Source organism: Artemia franciscana, chromosome 18 (genome assembly GCF_032884065.1).
Source record: "Artemia franciscana chromosome 18, ASM3288406v1, whole genome shotgun sequence".
In the NCBI taxonomy this organism is placed as follows: Eukaryota; Metazoa; Arthropoda; class Branchiopoda; order Anostraca; family Artemiidae; genus Artemia; species Artemia franciscana.
This window is the reverse complement of record NC_088880.1, coordinates 12,522,338-12,543,495: the sequence shown is the minus strand read 5'-3', so window position 1 is coordinate 12,543,495 and position 21,158 is coordinate 12,522,338. Positions and strand designations below refer to the sequence as shown.

Below are 21,158 nucleotides of genomic sequence, written 5' to 3'. Positions count from 1 at the left end.
GAAGTAAAGCCGAAATATTTCGACATTTTTCAGCTTATTTTTCACTGTCTTAGCTTAATTAAATGTTTTGTCCATTATTTGCATATCCAAATATTTTGACTTTTAATTATCAAAGGAAAGGCAATGTGATCTAAGAAATTATGTATGTAGAGCCAGTTCTAACGTTAGTTCCTAAAGGTATAAAATAAAAACAGTATTAGGATATTTTATGGATTTTGGAGACAGTGGAAGTTCTACATAAAGTGAGATGAGAGATTGGTATTCACTAGAGATAGTCATACTATGTACCCTATTACTGTGATGAGTTTACAGAGGTATTTCATTTTTCACATTTTGTACATCTCAAAATAACATTTTGATTTACAGTCTCGATTTACGATTTACAAACTCACTGAATCCCATTCCAAAGTACAATGAAATTTTGATGAGAGGGAAACAAGTGATATTCTAGAAAAAAGTGCAAGCTCAGGCAGGTGTGGTGGGTGTGGCAACACGTCCCATCAAAGCGTCAGCATTTTTGAAGAATCCAATTGTCTACAGACGGTGTGTTCAGATCATACAAAGCTGTACTTTAGGATACTTTTTCATTTTCTACCTCATAGATATACGATCGAAAAACTGATTTTATGAATATTTTATGTATTTTTGGCCAGGCAGGTGTGGTGAATGTGGCAAGACAACCCATGAAAGCCCCATCATTTTTGAACAATTAAACTGTCTAGAGACAATTCGTCCAGATCATTTAAGGCTGTAGATCAGGATACTGTTTTATTTTCTGCCTTACAAATCATACAATTCATCTACAGTGGTATCCTAGGAGGGATATTGTAGGTATCCTAGGGGGATACCTACTGTTATCCTCATAATCATCACTCATGTTTTATCTATATTGGCCTCTCTTGATAATTTTATTGCTACAGATGAGCTCTTTAAGTGTTTGAAATTCATGTATTTAACTTTAATCAAAATGGCATGGGAAAAAGACCCGTGAAAAAGTATTGTCAGTTGCTATTATTATAACTATGAATTATCCATAGAGGTCACAATCATCAAGCGCATTTAGGTTCTAATGTTTCAATTTATAAGAACTACCAGCCAACAAAGCTACTAGATTTTTGGTAGGCAAATAGACCAAATAGGTATTTGGCAAATAGGTATCCAGGGTATCCCAGGGAGCTGTACAGTAAGATACTTTTTCATTTTCTGCATCACATACATACGATCGAAAAGCTGATTTTCTAAATATTTTATGTATTTTTGGCCAGGCAGGTGTGGTGAGTGTGGCAACACAACCCATGAAAGCCCCAACATTTTTGAAGAATTTAACTGTCTAGAAAAAATTCGTCCAGATCATTTAAGGCTGTAGATCAGGATACTGTTTTATTTTCTGCCTTATAAATCATACATTTCATCCACAGTGGTACCCTAGGGGGAATGGGTGAATATTATATCAAGTGATATAAATTTTATGCGGATTGAAAAGCTTAGAAAGTTTTTCGGCACAGAGAGTAACAAATAGGGACTATTTCCTGTAATCTATTTATAAGTTAATTTGGATTTAAGAGTGTGACTTTGTTTATAATTTTATGTTTTTTTTTTGTATTAACGATGGCCTATAAAGGCTTTTAGTATTAGTAAACAAAATGTAACATCATGTCCTGAACAGGGAAATACAAAGCTTAAGATGGCAAAAGATTATCGAGCGAATAGAAAACAAATCTCGTATTTGGTTTCGACCAATATATATGAACAAATGCACTTTTTATTGATGACAACCCTGTATTTAGCTTCTAAAGTGATAGTGACAAAAAGAGGAATAGGAAAGGATAATCTTAGAAATTCACTTTTCCTTTCATAGCTATATGAAATTCATTCAAAATCAAATAAAAAACATTTGCGACGGGAAGGATAAAGAAAGAAACTTACTTGTCTTCGAGTTCTTTAAATTCCTCAGTTTCACTGTCGTCACTATCATCAGAATATAATTCACCATTTCCAGGACGTCCAAGCATCAGCCCATTTTCGGCCAGAAGACCTGCTGCATTACCGTATCCAGTGTACTTGATGAAACGCCCGACTAAAATTCAATTATGTATTAAGATATGTTTTATCCCAACTTAGTCATATAAAAAAAGAGGATAAAAGACGTAAAATTTAGGGGAAAAAATCACCAATTGAAACCAAAGAGCTGGACCTAATTCCGTTCACAAGACAACCATGACTTAATAACTTGCTTTGAAAACTGAGCAACAGCGGTTTTGCCGTTATTAGAAGCTTACAAGGTATTTTACCAAAACCCCTTTTTGGCTGACAATCAAACAGTCCATGGTAAGGAACTAGGAGCGACCCGGCTCAATAGCGACCAAAATCTAAAAAACGGAATTTTGATACTAATAGATATTCCAAAAGAATTGGCTTATTGTGCTGATTTCAAATATTTAAGTTTCATTAAGTTTAGTTTTACCCATTAAAGGCTATGGGCCTGAGAAAATTCGCCTGATTTTCGGAAAAAGGGGAAAACCCCACCTAAAAGTTATAGAATCTTAACGAAGATTTCACCATGAGATTCAGCGTATCAGAAAACCCTACCATAGAGGTTTCAATTTTCTATATGCAAAAATGTGGAATTTTGTATTTTTTACCAGAAGAAAGATCACGGATGCGTGTTTATTTATTATTTTTTCCCCTGGATGATCTTATCGACCCAGTTATCTTAGAATATCGCGAGGCGGCTCATTTGAACGGAAATTAAAAGTTCTAGTGGCCTTTCTAGGTGACCAAAAAGATTGGATGGCAACTAGACCCCTCCCCGCCTTTTTTCACAAAATAGTCCGATCAAAATTCTGAAATAGCCATTTTGTTCATAACAGTTGAAAGGCCCAATAATTATGCCTTTGGATTTGACGCTCCCCGCCCCCCACTGCCCCAAGAGAAAAGGTTTTTAAGCTATCAAATTTTCCCATTGTTTACGCATAGTATTTGTTACTGGGAAGTATGTATACACTTTCGGGTGGGTGGGGGAGGGGGGGGGCAAATTTTGTGCTGGAGTTTTCCCACGTGGGATTTATCCATAGAGGGGGAAGTTTCCAGGGGGTGAATTTGTCAGGGGACATTATACACTGCAGAAATTTGCCGGAATTCTTATACAAAGTTCTTCTTATATGTCTTGCTTTCTTTTTTCTGTCTCAATTTTACATGTGGAGTTGTTAAGGATAATTGTCCGGGTGAATTTTCACCAGGATTGAATTGTCTAGAGGATATTTCTGTGGGGAAGGGGTTTTCTCCGTGGGGGTGGGGCCAGATTTCCTGGCACTGTTTAAAAAACGATCAGAAATTAAATAAAGAAACAGGTTTTTCCAACTGAAAGTAAGGAGAAACATTAACACTTAAAAACTAACAGAAATTATTACGTATATGAAGGGGATTGCCCTCCCCCTCAACACCTCAGTCTTTACGCTAAAGTCTGAATTTTGCCCAAATTCTTTAAGAACAACTTCTGAAACACAAGAGTCGTTTAAATATAACAATAAGAAGCTTTTTCAAAAGTACTAAAAAACCTTAGCGTAAAAAGAGACGTGTTAAGGAGGAGAAAACCCCCTTCATATACGTAATAATTTCTGTTCATTTTAAGTTTTAATGTTGCTCCTTGCTTTCAGTTGAAAAAACTTGTTTTTTTTTAAATTTAATTTTCGGCCAAAGAAGAATTTGAAACGATAAAGATTTAAAATATCTTGAAAGAGATTTGCATTTACAGTACTTAAACTTATTTGCCGATAATAGATTTAGTAGTTACTTGGACGTCTTATTGGGATTCTCAGCAATTCTTTTTGCTTTTTTATATTATTTAGTAAGAAACTTGACTGACACAAAGAAAAACAAAATTTAGTTTTACATTTAGAACGTGTTTAATTTTTGCCCAAATGTGGCAAAAATTACCTACTTTAGTGGCGTAAAAAAAAGAAGAAGAAAAAAAAAATCGTGAGTGGCAACAGCCCATAGAATACTTGCGAAACAAAATCTTCCAACGTAATATGAAAAATATAAAAGAGAAAAACATGAAATAAACCTTCTAAACATTGGAAAATACAGTATTAATCCAAACAGCACTCGTAAATAACGATGAATAGTAGAAAATGAAACAAACGATTTACATCCGTACTAAACTCATCACAATCCACATAATTCACACATCTAAAGGGTCGGGAACAGCATATTTCTACAAAATAAAACCTTCAAAACAATGGAAAATACAGTATTAATCCAAACAGCACTCGTAAATAACAATGAATAGTAGAAAATGAGACAAACGATTTACATCCATACTAAACTCATCACAATCCACATAATTCACACATCTAAAGGGTCGGGAACAGCATATTTCTACAAAATAAAACCTTCAAAACAATGGAAAATACAGTATTAATCCAAACAGCACTCGTAAATAACGATGAATAGTAGAAAATGAGACAAACGATTTACATCCGTACTAAACTCATCACAATCCACATAATTCCCACATCTAAAGGGTCGGGAACAGCATATTTCTACAAACTAAAACTATTCCTGCAAAAACGGAAAATTTAATGATAACTTCAAATAAGCTAATTCAAATAATAGCGAATCCTAAACTGTCGAAACATACACCGCATGGTTCATGGCCAAGAATTATTATAATTTAGAGAATACACCTTTGTTATACTTGTACTTTTACGTTGCAAGTTTAACAAAAATGACGCTGAAACCTGCCGTGGCATGTTCCACTGCGGTGCATGAGCAATAGAATAAAATGTTCTAATTTTAATTTTTAAACGAGGCTTAGATATTTCTAGGAAGTAGAATCTAAAATTGATGTACTTACGATAGAACAAACCATACAACTAAAACAGAAATAATATGTGGCTTTATTACCATGAGCATTCAAACAAAATAACTCAATTTTCGTAGCGCTAGCCACAAGTCCTAGAAGCTTATAACCAGAGGTTAATGAGTCAAGATTTGCCTGAGAATCAGGGACACAAACTAATACTCTGCATAACAAGTCAAACTAAGATGGCTAGGGTCAATATAATATTCACGGTTAGTCGTTTTGGTCGCAGTAGTCGTAAGAACGTTGAACATAATAGGAGCCAGAGTTAAACCTCGCCTGAGACCCCCTAATGTGATGGATAGGCCTAATTAAAGATCCTTTACAAGTTCGACCCTAACACAAGTAATCTTGTCTGAGACCCCTAAGGAAATGAATAGGCCTAGTTAAAGATCCGTTTTGAATTTGACCTTAATATAACTACGGCTGTATTAATATTAAAGCAACATAACCATACGGAGTGAACACCGAAATCAAACTGACTTGAAAATACTTAAGGTTGGACTACTGAATTACTGAATAAGGTTGGATTGTTCGTATATCCGCACCGCATAAGTACATAGACTAACATAATCCTCAGCTTCTCAATGGAAAATCTCAAATAGGCGATGAAACAATTCACAATTCGGGTGGTGCTGGAAACCAACCTGTATAATACAGCACGCACTTAAAAATTTATTTAGACAGAATTAGACTCTCCAGAACCTTAGTGAAGACACTACAAACAGTATAGGAGCGGTAAATACTACAAGAATTCACTTTTTTACCTTTATAAAATATTTGGTATTGCGACAGAATAAACAAAGTAATGCGAAATGAAATCAAAGGGTCAGATGATCGATCAGTAGTGCACTTGCGCTTTGAAGGTGGTGGAGTGTGATGTCGTCTAAACTCGGGAGTTTTGCGGCAATTCAGAGCCATATTGCATGCACAATGTCAGTTTCAGAAGCAATTAGTATGTTACCGTGAAGGTCCGCAAATTTAATATCGACATTCATTGATGAATGTCCGAAATCCCTTTTTTTCTCCTTGGATTTAGTCAGCGTTGCAAGCCAATTTTTTCAATTCAATGCGAGGTTTGATGATGATACATTAGGTTAGATTAGATTAAGTTTGGTTACACGAGGGTAGGTTGGTTTAGATTGGCTTAAGTTAGATTCTTAACCCATTTCTGATGTTTAGAACTAAATTTAACCTTAACTCAATCTAACCTAATCTAAACTAACATAATCTAACCTAGCCTAACTTTAACATTTACCATCGTAGTTTGCATACGACTGAAAAAGCTGACTCGTAAAGCTAATTGAATCGAAGAAAAGAAAAGAGAATCCCAAACATTTATCAGTGAATGTCAACATTAACTAGATTTCGGACATTCATGGTAACATGTATGTATTACCTTATTGAAAATAAACGTAATGCATGAATGCATACATATGATTACCTACAAAAGTGGTGCACAGTGAAAAGTTCGCTTGATTTATGATTGAAACACCTGAATCAGTGCTGTCACTTACTTGAAGTACTTTTACTTGAAGTACTACTTAAGTAAAATTTTCCATTACTTGTACTTAAATAAAAACTCTAGAGTGTACTTATTACTTGATACTTAAGTAAGATTACGAAATACTTATTACTTAAGATACTTTTAAAGTACTTGTTTTTCAAATACTTTACCTTTGACAGGAAAATTTTGTGTGTGTGTGCTTTGGCAATGTTCAAGAAAACATCACCTTTATATTTAGAGCAAACTCAGATATAGCTTTTGTGTGTGTGTGCTTTGGCAATGTACATGAAAACATCACCCTTTAGATTTAGAGTAAACTCAGATATAGCTCCATGCTCTATTTTTGGATATGAAATAAGGTATTTGTTTTTGACGAAAAAAAAAAAATTATAGTATGATTAACACTTGGTTTAATTTTTGTTTAAAAGTTATATAACAAAGAAAATTGAAATTACTTCATAGTTCACTGGTCAACAGTGAGCTAAAATCCCTTGTTTTGTGCTAAATGTTGCATACTGTAGTTCATTTGGGCTTATATTTCTGACATTAGTGTTTAAGTTTTGTCATCTCGTCAACTGAACCAGATTTCTACCATTTCATCATCTTCAGGACCATATTATTGGTATAACTACTGAAGCTATGAATTTTTGCCCATCTAAATGTTGTCTGCAATAAACAAGTCTAGGGAATTCTAGCTGGATCCAATGCAGTGGTTTTTTGTCAAATTCGTTCCAGCAAAATCAGGTATTCAGACGAATCTGACTTCAGATTTGTCACTCCGTTCATAAGTTATAGGCCCTGCTAAATTAAAGGAAAACTCAACTTTCTTAAGACTTGAAACCCTCTCCCCCTCTCCCTATTTGGTATAGGGTTTGTGATACCAGAACTTGAATCAGACCTTAGGCATCTTTAGTCTAGTTTTCATTCGGATCCGTCACTCCATTTGCCAGTTATACTAAATTAAACAGAAAACTTAAATTTTTCCGGAATTAAAACCAACTCCCCTTTGTTAAATTTGAGCTAGGGTCTTTATCTCAAAACTTGAAATGTGTCATGGTCTTAGGCCTCTTTGGTTCAATTTTCATACAGATCCATCACTTCAGTCGCAAGTTACTCTGAATTAAACGAAAAACTGTTATTAGCAGGTAAAGCCCTCTCCCCCCTGTTTTATTTGATCTAGGGTCTTCATCTTTCAACTTGATGTGTCTCATGATCCTTGGCACCAAATCTGGCCATCAAAATTTTCATCCAAATCCAACCAGTGGTTCTCCCCCTATACGTGATTACACAGACGGACGGAAAGACAGTCAGACGGACGGACGGATTTTGCAACGTCTTAGGTAGCCATGTTGGCTCATTGGATCCAAAAAAAGAAAAACAATAGCATATCATCATCCAGGCATCATCACCTATTTGGATAGTGGAAAATATCCGTCAAGATAGGTATTTGAGATCTGTCGGTCTATCCGCCCGTCTGTGCAATCGAGTATAGCGGGAGAACTGCCAGTAAGATCAAACAGTTCGTGGTAACGAACTGCAGTAAGGAGCGACCCGGCTCAATAGTAACCGAAACTCTAAAAAATTGATTTTTAATACCAATAGTTACATCAAAAGAATCGCATTTTAACGCTGATTTTAAATATATAAGTTTCATCAGTATCATTTATACTCATCAAAAGTTACGAGCCTTAGAAAATTTGCCTCGTTTAGAGAATAGGGGGAAACACCCCCTAAAAGTCATACAATCTTAACAAAAATTACACCATCTGATTCACCGTATCAGAGAACCTTATCGTAGAAGTTTCAAGCGCCTATCTACAAAAATGTGGAATTTCGCATTTTTTGCCAGGAGACAGATCACGGATGCGTGTTTATTTGTTTTTTTGTTTTTTTTTTCCAGGGGTGATCGTATCGACTGAGTGGTCCTAGAATGTCACGAGAAGGCTCATACTAACGGAAATACAAAGCTCTAGTGCCCTTTTTAAGTGACCAAAAAAATTGTTGGGCACCTAGGCCCCCTCCCACGCTCATTTTTTCCCAAAAGTCACCGGATCAAAATTCTGAGATAGCCATTTTATTCGCCATAGTCGAAAAGTCTAATAACTATGTCTTTAGGGACGACTTACTCCCCCGCAGTCCCCGTGGGAGGGGCTGCAAGTTAAAAACTTTGACCTGTGTTTACATATAGTAATGGTTACTGGGAAGTGTGCAGACGTTGTAAAGGGGATTTTTTTGGTTTAGGGGGGAGAGTTGAGGGGGAGTTACTTGGGAGGATATTTCCATGGAGAAACTTCTCCTGGGAGAGGAGAATTTCAATGAAGGGGTCGCAGGATTTTCTGGCATTATTTGAAAAACAATGAAGAAATAAATATGAAAAGTTTTTTCTACTGAAAGTAAGGAGCAGCATTAAAACTTAAAACAAAAACAAATTATTACGCATATGAGGGGTTTACCTCCTCGTTATACCTCACGCTTTACGCTAAAGTATTTTTAGTAATTTCAACTATTTATACTACGGCCTTTGTGATTCAGATGTCATTCTTAAGGAATTGGGACAAAATATAAGCTTTAGTTTAAATAGCGAGGTATCGACGAGGGTTGAACCCCACTCATATACGCAATAAAAACATACGAATATAGAAGTTCATTACGTAAGTTAATTCGTAAGTTACGTATATTTTTTACCAATGAAAAGGTTTGTAAAAAATTAAAAGTTCTAGTTGCTTTTTTAAGTAATCAAAAACTTGGAGGGCGACTAGGCCTCCTCCCTCGCTCTTTTTTTCTCAGAAACTTCCGATTAATTGCAATTAATTAATATAAAAATTTCGTTTTAATTATTTATGTGCGGAGAGCCAAGATCAAAACATGCATTAATTCAAAAACGTCCAGAAATTAAATAAAAAAACAAGTTTTTTTTAAATGGAAGTAAGGAGTAACATTAAAACTTAAAACGAACAGAAATTACTCCGTTTATGAAAGGGGATTCTCCTCCTCAATGCCCCGCTCTTTACACTAAAGTTTCTTACTGTTTTAAAAATAGAGTTAAGAGAAAGAGTCAAACTTTAGCGTAAAGAGCGAGGCATTGAGGAGGAGAATTCCCTTTCATATACGGAGTAATTTCTGTTTGTTTTAAGTTTTAATGTTGCTTCTTGCTTCCATTTAAAAAAACTTGTTTTTTTATTTAATTTCTGGACGTTTTTGAATTAATGCATGTTTTGATCTTGGCTCTCCGCACATAAATAATTAAAACGAAATTTTTATATTAATTAATTGCAATTAATCGGAAGTTTCTGAGAAAAAAAGAGCGAGGGAGGAGGCTTTTGTATTAAAATTGAACTATTTGGATTAAAATTGAGCTTAATTAGGGCGATGGGGCTTTAAGTGTTAAAAAAAAATCGAGTTTTTCATTTAATTCACTGTAACTTGCAAATGGAGAGATGAATTTCGATGAAAATTGAATAAAGATGCCTAAGAGTATAGTATGCATTGAGTTTTGGGATGGAGACCCAAGCTTAATTAGGGCGAGGGGGAGAGGGCTTTAAGTACTAAAAAAGTTGAGTTTTTTGTTTGACTCAGTTTAACTTGCGAATGAAGTAATGGATCTCAATGAAAGTCAAGCCAAAGATGCCAAAACCATAAAACAGATAATGTTTGGAGATGAAGACCCTAGCTTAATTAGGGGGAGGGGGCTATAAGTACTAAAAAAAAGTTGAGTTTTTCATTCAATTCAGTGTAACTTGCGAGAGATCGATGGATCTCAGTGAAGAGTGAACCAAAGGTGAATAAGACCGTGAGAGGCATCACGTTTTGAGATGAAACCCTAGCTCAAATAGAACGAGGGTGAGTGGGTTTTAAGTGCTGAAAGCTTTTGGTTTAATTTAGTATAACTTGCAAATGGAGCAACGGATCCAGATGAAAGCTAGACCAAAGATGACTAGGATCAGGGCTCATATCGATATATCTGATATCACAAGCCCTGTCTAAAATAGGGCGAGGGGGAGGGGTTTCAAGTTTTAAGAAAGTCGAGTTTTCCTTCAGTTTAGTAGGGCCTATAACTACTTCCACCCATGGCTTGCCCAAAGCCTGGAAATAGCCCTATTCCAAAATAAGTCAAATTGAAGCCAACCTTAAACCAAATATTCCATCCCCAGAAAAAATTACTTTGTATGGCACTTGGTATTTACCAAGTGACATACAGTTATCGCAAATTCTGTCGGTCTGTCAGTCCCGGTCTTGCTAGTTTAGGCCCTTCCAGATAAGCTAGGACGATGAAATTTGGCAGGCGTATCAGGGACCAGACCAGATTAAATTTGAAATACTTGTTTCCCCGATTCGACCATCTGGGGGGGGGGAGTGGGAGGACAAAAATTAGATCGGATCTTAATTAAATTTGATATTTAGAAGGATATCATGTCCCAGAGCTCTTATTTTAAATTCCTACGGGATCAGGTGACATTGGAGAGGGAAGCCTAAAATCTTGGAAAATGCTTAGAGTGGAGGGATTTGGATGAAACTTAGTGGGAAAAATAAGCACAAGTCCTAGATACATGATTGACATAAATAGAACGAATTCACTCTCTTTTGGGGAGCTGGGGGGAGGGTTAATTCTGAAAAATTAGAAAAAAATGAGGTATTTTTAACTTACGAAGGAGTGATCAGGTCTTCTTGAATTTTATCGGATGAAATTTTATATTTAGAAGGACCTCGTAACTCAGATCTCTTGTTCTATATCCCGACCGGATCCAGTACCATTGGGGGGATTGGGGTGGGACCGGAAATCTTGAAAATGCCTAGAGTGGAGTGATCAGGATGAAACTTGGTGGGAAGAATAAGCACAAGCTATAGATACGTGATTGACATAACTGAAATGGATTCGCTCTCTTTGGGGGAGTTGTAGGGGGTGTTAATTCTGAAAAATTATAAAAAATGAGGTATTTTTAATTTAAGAGCGGGTGACCGTTCGTGAGGTATTTTTGAATTTCGTATTAAGAAGGAACTCATGTCTCATATCTCTTATTTTAAAACCCTACCAGTTCAGGTGACATTGGAGGAGAGTTGGAGGGGGAAACCGGAAATCTTGGAAAACGCTTAGAGTGGAGAGATCGGGATGAAATTTGGTGGGTAGAATAAGCCAATGTCGTAGATACGTGATTGACGAAACCGGACTGGATCCACTCTCTTTGGGGTAGTTAGGGGTTCCAGTGCCTTGGCGTGTTTGCTACTTCTGGACGTGCTAGGACAATGAAAATTGGTAAGCGTGTCAGGGACCTGCACAAATTGACTTGATAAAGCTGATTCCCCGATTCAACCATCTGGGGGGGGGAGGGACTGAAGGGAGAGGAAAAAATAGAAAAATGAGGTATTTTTAACTTGCGAGTGGGTGATCGGATCTTAATGAATTTTGATATTAGAAAGGACCTTGTGTCTCAGAGCTCTTATTTTAAATGCCGACCGGCATTAAGCCTCTGATTTTCCATTTAAATTAACCTATTGATTCTTATAATTTTGCTAGAGCTCATGGCATATGAGCTCTTGGCTCTTCCGACCTCGTCACAAGTGCCATATGAGCTCTTAGCTCTTGTTTTATTCCTTTTTTCACAGAAGATTTTCGACTTAGTCTCATGGTTTTTGCCACATCATGATATGAAAACTGCTGCTAGAAATAGATAGGTTGCAACTTCTGTCGTATTGTATTCTAGTATATTTGAATGTGTGCTTGCGTCGTGCTTGCGTCCCCCTAAAAGTTCTATTTCTTACGGTAATATTGGTTTATCTTCTGTTGCATATGCAGACAACATTCTTCTTGTTGCCCGGACTCGCCGTGGATTGCTTTCCAATTTTACTATATTAACCAATGAACTATCTAAGATTGGACTGTCAGTTAATGCGTCTAAATGCGAGTTTATTTGTTCTAATAGCCCTTATGCGGTCGCTCCATTCGTTGTTGGGACTGCAATTCTGCCATGTTCTTCTTTAGTTAGCTAGCTTGGTCTGTGTTTCGGTCCAACGCTTTCCACTACCTTTTCATCCCTAGTGAATCAAGCCGTGAAAAACCTACGCGTCGTTTACGGAAAAATTTCCCCAAACAAAAGCCATTACAACCACAACGGTTTATGCATGATTTATAACGCTTACTGCGCCCCTGTGCTTTTGTTTTTATCAGGCATGGCTCATCTATTTCGTAAGAAAAATCGCCATACTCTACATACGGCTTATTTCAGATATTGTAAATTCCTCCTCCGGCTTTCTATATGGCACCAAAACAGAAAAAATAATTGCTCGATTTGGTTTAATAGATATGCCTTCTTGGATTTGGTCTTCCAGTGATGATTTATGTAAAAAGACTATCTACTTTATTCACATTTACGACCCTCTGCAGCCTTTTCCCATATTGATACTGGTTAATTAGTCCATGTTGTCTTTGGTCAGTTTGAATTTTTATGGCTGTTTATCGTTTTTGTTTTTATTTTTTTATAATACTCCGTTCTTTGTGTTTCTTTTATACTTTTACGGATAATAAAGTTCATAATCCATTTATTCATTTATTCTGCAGTTTGACCAGCCGTATGGAATGCGTCTGAATCAACGGGCTTGCTGCAGGCCCATGATTTTATAATATATATTTGTAGGGAGTATTACCGACCATCTGAATTGACTACACAGTATGCGGCTTGCTTGAGTGAAAACCGGCCAAAGGATATAGATGCCATACATTTTCATAGCGTGTCTGATATTTAACTTGAAAACTTGAGGCAGTTTCCTTGTAAAGGTGCCGAGGGCGAGACATGTCATCAAAGTGTGAATCAAGACTTCATTTTCATACTCTTCTTTTCTGTCAGCAAGCTGACAGCCAGCGACCCTCAGCTAGCTGCCAAAAGTGTGGATTTTTGCTGCTACTCTTTATTGAGCTTTAATTTCTCTTATTAAAAAAGTCCGCAACTGACTCACTTGGCTCATTACTTTTAAATTTGATTTTTTCGTTGTTGCTAATGTTTTTACTTATTGAATCAGAATGAACTACTTTATTACCTTTTATCTGTTTTAAAGCCAATCCAAAGTTTATTTTTCTATTTTCAATATTTTTTCCACCATTCCGACATGATTCAGAATAACCCTGTATTTTTTCAAACGTGCCAGATTTGACTGAACACTAATCGCCAGAAGTTCAACTCTTATGTGCACTGTATTAATCCTGTCATGTGATCTGTCTGATCCAATCAGAAGTTTTTTGACTGCACTTAATTGTTTTGAGTCTTTTCCTTTCAATCCGTTGTGTTGAAAATTGGTTCAGATTATTTTCTTGGAATTCATTAGGTGTGTATCAGTCAAACAATGGAAAACAATACTTTCAATATTTTTTCCATCATTCCCACATGTTTCAGAATAACCCTGTATTTTTTCAAACGTGCCAGAATTGATTGAACACTAATCGCCAGAAGTTCAACTCTACGTGCACTGCGTTAATCCTGTCATGTGATATGTCTGATACAATCAAGAGTTTTTTGACTACACTTAATTGTTTTGAAAGTCTTTTGCTTTAAAGCCGTTGTATTGAAAATTGGTTCAGATTATTTTTTGGACTTCATTGGGTGTGTATCAGCCAAACAATGGAAAACAATACTTTCAATATTTTTTCCATCATTCCCACATGTTTCAGAATAACCCTGTATTTTTTCAAACGTGCCAGATTTGATTGAACACTAATCGCCAGAAGTTCAACTCTACGTGCACTGCGTTAATACTGTCATGTGATATGCCTGATCCAATCAAGAGTTTTTTGACTGCACTTAATTGTTTTGATAGTCTTTTTCTTTCAATCCGTTGTGTTGAAAATTGGTTAAGATTATTTTCTTGGACTTCATTGGGTGTGTATCAGCCAAACAATGGAAAACAATACTTTCAAATTTTTTTCATCATTCCCACATGTTTCAGAATAACAGCGTATTTTTTCAAGCGTGCCAGATTTGATTCAACACTAATCGCCAGAAGTTCAACTCTACGTGCACTGCGTTAATCCTGTCATGTGATATGCCTGATCCAATCAAGAGTTTTTTGACTGCACTTAATTGTTTTGATAGTCTTTTTCTTTCAATCCGTTGTGTTGAAAATTGGTTAAGATTATTTTTTGGACTTCATTGGTTGTGTATCAGCCAAACAATGGAAAACAATACTTTCAATATTTTTTCCATCATTCCCACATGTTTCAGAATAACCCTGTATTTTTTCAAAAGTGCCAGATTTGATTCAACACTAAGCGCCAGAAGTTCAACTCTACGTGCACTGCGTTAATCCTGTCATGTGATATGCCTGCTCCAATCAAGAGTTTTTTGACTGCACTTAAATGTTTTGATAGTCTTTTTCTTTCAATCCGTTGTGTTGAAAATTGGTTAAGATTATTTTCTTGGACTTCATTGGGTGTGTACCAGCCGAACAAGGGAAACGGTTAAAAACGATAAAACGGAAATTCCGGTTCTTGATTAAGATTTCCAAGAGAGGAATGACAGGGGGCATTTTATAGGCAAGGGAAGGGGCTAAGAAGCCTTCAGAATGGCTTTAAAAAAAGATAGCAAGATAGCATAGGTTTGATATTAGAAATATATATATATATATATATATATATATATATATATATATATATATATATATATATATATATATATATATATATATATATATATATAGAATAAATACTCGAAGTAGTACTTTAAGTAATACTTAAGTACAATTTTGGCTAGTACTTGATATTTGATACTTAAGTAAGAATTTGGAAAGTACTTATTACTTGATATTTAAGTAAAAAACAATGAGTACTTAATACTTGATACTTAAGTAAAAATTTAGAGTACTTGTTGCAGCACTGACCTGAATTAAGTAACTGGACATGTCAAAGAAACACAGCAGCGAGTTCACTGTCACAGCAAACCCTATTTTTAGCATTTTGACACCCTCTTGCAAATAATACAAAATTAACATTTCTCTTCTTCAGTGGTCCATCTAAATTAGTTCATTTTTGTTCCTCCTTCTCTTCTTTGTCCAGAGGTATCGAGCTAACACTGGTAGAAAACAGAAAAAAAGCTTATCCAAAGCGACGTTTTTTCTAGGTATAGGGTCCTATTTTAGAAATTTTTAGAAACAAAAGAGATCAGACACAAACAAGCTACAATTTTCCCCAATTCTGACCCTGAAAAGGTCCAAAATGACCACGTACAATAAACTATGAGGTGGCATATCAATTATACCATACCTCACAACTCAAACATCATGCTGCCACCTGGTGACACATAATCTTCCTTACCATTTGAAATAGTCATCAAAATGAAATTTTACCCAGATTATAACTTAATACTTTATATAAGTTGATGGGGCTAGTGAATGATACTATATTTGTTGGTTAAGACTCAATCGAACTCACTGTTGCTCTGAAATGGAGTCGGATAGAATCACAGCATTGTAACAACTACAGCAATACCTCAGCTAATTTATAAATTACCTCAAGGATGCCTTAAAAATTGTTATTTTTAGGCGTATAGAAACGCCAATATTTGAAAATAGCAAAAAAAGACTTGTTTACTTTAATGCAAAACCTTCCGTATATCAAATATAGCAGTTAATTAAAACAACATAAAATCAAAGTTACTTCACAAAACGAAGAACTTTAAGTTGGTCCGTTTTTACATAATGAATTAGCAGAGAGTTTATTTAAAAGTGTAAGGTCATAAACAAAAAGATACAAGACCAGAAACAAGAAATTGGAGTGTCACACTTCCGAAATATTTGATAAGTACTAGATCAACTAATAATATCAAAATAAATGTTAAATAATTTAACTTTTCTAAACACAATATGCTGAACAAACTTTTAGTTTTTTCCCTTTAAATGTAATCCCTGTACTTGTAATATGTCAAACAAACTTTGAGCTACCCATAAAGAGCATGTTTCAACCTTCAAAATATTTAACCCTAAAATTTATCAGCCTTGGCGCTAGTATCAACAAAAAAATATATCAACACCATCTAGCGCGTGGCAACACTTGGCATTGTTTCCGAAGTAATAACAAGAATAATTAAATTAATTTTTTTAATTGGCAAAATTAGGGTAGTAATAGTTGTCTGACCTCAGTTCTAAGAAAAAACAATTACAAGGTTAAAAAAATGCTAAATGTCACCAAATGCTGGATGGGGTTGAAACACCAGTTTTCACTTTTAACAATCACTCTTAAAAAGTACTTAAAAATTAGAAAGTAATTAAAAATTACCCATTCATTTTGATCAAAACTGTAATAAAGAAGTGTCTTAAGAAAGACCAGGTAAATTGATACAATCTAACGCTTTTACAACATCCAAGAAAATATGAAGAAACATGGCCCATGGGCTTTTGAAATACACTTATCTATCTATCTATACAGCTAGCTCAGTTGACTTTCCCGTTTAAAACCCATACTGAAAAATATTCAATACGTCACTCAGATATTAATAACCTTATATTCGAAGATCAAGTGCTTTATCGAATTTTTTACTATTAACACTTTTGCTACATCCAAAAAAATGGCTAGAGCATTCTGACTGTTGCCAAGACTATTACTAGCACAAAATATATAAAGCCAATTCAGTAGACATCTTCTTTAAAATCTATATTAAGAAGTATTAAACATTGTATTCTCACATAAACAATTAGATATGTAAGATAGGTAGCTTTCTCGAAATATTCATTAAACATAAAAAAGTGAAATACCTCTAAAACTATCCACTTTAGAGTTATCAGCACTTTTAGGAGCAGTCACGTCATTCACAGCAGTCATAGTCACGATAGATACTACAATTTATACTTTCAAATTTCACAAAGATTTCGGACCCATCCCCAACCCCCATCACCAATGTATGAAGCTATGAGTTTCTCAACACACTGGAAGAACTTTCTTTATATAATTTGGTTTACTCAGTGCGATGGAAAATGGAGTCAGGCTCGTATACTTGAGCTCGAGAAAAACAGAAATAACTACTCATCTAAATTTTCAATGTAAAGAGGAATAAAAATTATCTAATTTGATTTAAACTAAGCATCAGATTTTACTTCATTGTGACTTATATCGGATGTTCTGTGGCTTTTCGTATTTGTAGCACCCTTAATCAGTCAAACTTCTCGAAGGCTCCAAAATGTTAAAGCCGAACAAGTAAACTTCTGGAAGTTTAACAAACTGGAAGAACTTTCTCCATCTAATTTGGTTTACTCAGTGCGATGGAAAATGGAGTCAGGCTCGTAAACTTGAGCTCGAGAAAAACAGAAGTAACTACTCATCTAAATTTCCAATGTAAAGAGGAGTAAAACTATCTAATTTGATTTGAAACAAGCATCAGATTTACTCCATTATGACTTATGCCGGATGTTCTGTGGCGCTTCATTTTTGTAGCACCCTTCCTCAGTTCAAGCTTCTCCAAGGCTTGAAAATGTTAAAGCTGAACAAGTAAACTTCACAAAGTAAACGGTGAATTGAGATAGAACCAAAAAACAATAATAATTTGCGACTTCATGTTCAATTCACTTCTACAAGGGTTCACAGTCACTCAGTCAATGAGCAAACATTAATATTTATATTAAATTTATTCCTCACGCCTCTCAATACAAATTTTCCACAAAAGTGACACCTTATTAAAAGAAAAATGTTATGGCAGGGCGAAGAGCGGATCGACTGCGGCACGATTGTCATTTAAATTAAAAAAAAAATACTTTTTTAAGTCCGAAAGAAAGTCGTTCCAGCATAACGTTCCAAAATAAAAGATTCCAGGTAATCGACGCAAGCTAATGATTTGCGCCTACTAGAGATTCCTGGTTCATGGGGATCTGAATAACGATAAAAACCTCATCGTTCTCTTTACATAAGACAAAAGTAATTGAGCCGAGACTTGAGACACTTGAGTTCTGGAAGCCGCAGTTGATACCCCCATGTTGATATTCGTAAAAAAAAATTCAAGTGGAAGGTACTTTGGCTGTGCAAAAGCTTATATTAAATTGGCCATCAAGGGTCGTAGTAGGTTCAAAAAAAGCAGTAGGTTCAGAAAATCAAAGGTTTCCTGTAATTCCGTGAAAACTTCTTCAAACTCCGTGACTGCGTCTACTCTGTGCTTTTGAAAAACCCATGACAAGTTATCTTTTACATGTATATATATACAGCACGTAGGTCTTTTTTTGGAGGGGGGCACTCAAGAAAGAGATGAAACCGTAAGTAACTGCTTTATAGGTCTTACTTTTTTTAAGGCGGAAAGAAAGTCATTTCAGTGTACCGTACCAAAATAAAAGATTCCAGAAATGAATAACAATACAAAGCTCACCATTCTCTTTACATAAGACGAAAAGTAATTGAGCCGAGAGCTGAGACACTTGAGTCCTGGAAGCCGCTGTCATCCTCTTCACCAGCTTATTTCTCAGACTATTACCGACCTCTGGTCTTTCTGTAATTTCGGATTTCATTGGTGGCAAAACAATTGATCTTACATGTTTCCTCACGGCAGAAAGAGCTTTACAAATTATACAAAAGAACGTGAGTATCGGAGCTAGTTCTTCGACAGATCTTGCTGGCCCCTGAAAACAAAAGTAAACGAGTTTATTAGCAGCAGCCATGACTAAAATCATTACAAAAAGCAAACAGAAAAGAAAAGAGATAGAGGTAGAAAGAGAGAGAATAACAAATTGTTTTTCTTTCTCAAGTAAATTACAACCCATACACATACAGTATTACCCTACTACTAACAACTCACCACAGCACCAGGCCGCCTGAGCCCATCACAGCTATGCACAATCCTTCTTCATCCCAATCTATTCAAAGCCTCCTTGTTTACACCCCCCCGGGAAGTTGTCATTTCTTTTAAATCTTCCTTTATGACATCCTCCCACCTTGACCACGGACGACCTGCTTCCGTTTAGCCTTCAAGGGTTGGTCAAAAAGGAATATCTTCGGCAATCTTTCATCCGGAGAACGTGCCCTAGCCATCTCAACCTTTCTCTCATTATAGCTCAAGAAGCAAGGATTGAACCAAATTTTCCGTACAGTCTACTGTTTGAGATACTGTCAGTCACCCGGGTACCCAGAACAATACGCAGGCAATTTCTCTGGAAACATCTAGCCAATCTTCATCGGTTTTTCGGATAGTCCATGCTTCAGAACCATACTTGACCACTGTGTCAAGCTGTAATACTTGCTGTAGCTTCCAGTATTCTAATCTTGGTTAATTTTTATGTGTAATATATAAGCAAGGAGGGGAAAAATGGAGAGAAAAATTGTAACCTGAAAACAATACGCTTATTCCTCCCTAGGACCTTGACCTCTCAACACACGTGGTAATGACCACACAATGAATTAGTGTTTAAACTACTAAGTAGAAGAAATTACAATGCACTTATTGATTATAAATTAAAATAAAGAAAATTAATTAACAGCACACCAAAAACTTGGCATATTGAATAAACAATAGCCAGAGAATGGCAGCATAATTATAAACAGGATTGAATACCCGTAAAAAAAAAAGAACCTTAAATACGAATTAGGAAGAACGAAAATTCAGAAATACTTACAGAGTCTAATTTTTGATTCAGCAAATCAAGAGTTACATCGATTCCTCTCATATCATATTTTATTTCTTCTTCGCTATCTTCCATTATATATAACTGATACATATTGATGGTAGGTATATTTGTTAGTAAGTTGACCACGTGACTGAAAAAATACATTACGATGGGAAACAAAGGCAAACTAATTAAAATGTTAATTCACAGAACAGCAATGCTGATTTATCTTTTTTTCCTATGTCCTTTTTATCAGTAACACATTATGAATTCTGAATCGTTCTTATATGGACGCTAAGCTGATTAAGACTCCAGTTACATTAGTACCATTCACGCAAGAAAAACAAAGAAAACTTTGAAAAGGTAACTACTTAAAAATTAATTTTTATTCAATGATTCACTTCTTAAAACTCATGTAAATAGAACAACAATGGTGAATTTCTTAATTTCACAGAAATATAATTACAATTATTTTTAGGAAGAAATTATGTTTTGATATCAGAACTGTCTTTTAACACACATAGAAACTGACCAAAACTGTGGGTAATAATTTGAAAAAACAATGAAAAAGTAACATGATTTTGAAAAACTTCCGGTTTTTTAGCAAAATTTGTAGCAAAATACTAAAAATTCTATTTTACCTTAATGATTTGGTTATAAAATGAACAAAAAAAAAAAAAAAAAAAAAGGTTGAATAAAGGTTGAAAATGAACAAACCCAATACTTTTTTTTATTATTTTTTAGAAGCAGTTTCGCATAGACATCAAAGAATAGTGCCATCACACGTTCAGATTTCCCTTAAAGGCACAAAATCTAATACTCTACAATTTTTAGTATGTATTATATTAGTATAACCTATTGCAGCACAGTGGATTGATGTTCTGTTTGGCAATAAAGGGCCCAGAGTTCGATCCTCGCCGCAGCAAGGTTGGCCGACAAGCTTTTTTACTTGTCCCTGGAAAAAGATCCAGCAACTGAAACGTCATTACATGTCCTATGCACCAACGACAGCTCTAGAGGATCTTTATCCTTCTTATATACTACTAGCTATTGGGTCGCGCCACCCCAACACCTACTTGGTGGGGGCGCTTCAAAAACAACCCAAGCCCCCCTCCCCCACCCCGCGCGCTTAAGTCGTTACGCGCCATTGCAGTTGTGTCCCTGTGTCCCACCTGTGAATATAGATAGATATATATATATATATATATGTTTTTAACTACGTAAAACTTG

The 21,158-nt window shown here is 35.5% G+C and overlaps 1 protein-coding gene across 1 annotated transcript in view; it reads right to left on the bottom strand.

The window, feature by feature from the left end:
• The window catches only part of LOC136038629 (synembryn-A-like), a 148,265-nt gene that overhangs the window by 11,258 nt on the left and 115,849 nt on the right, over positions 1-21,158 (bottom strand). The window contains exons 7-9 of the mRNA XM_065721865.1: positions 19,938-20,079; positions 18,698-18,947; positions 1,927-2,077 (exon numbers count right to left, since the gene is read on the bottom strand). Of these exons, the coding sequence (XP_065577937.1) occupies positions 1,927-2,077; positions 18,698-18,947; positions 19,938-20,079 (543 nt within the window). The remainder of the gene's footprint in view (positions 1-1,926; positions 2,078-18,697; positions 18,948-19,937; positions 20,080-21,158) is intronic.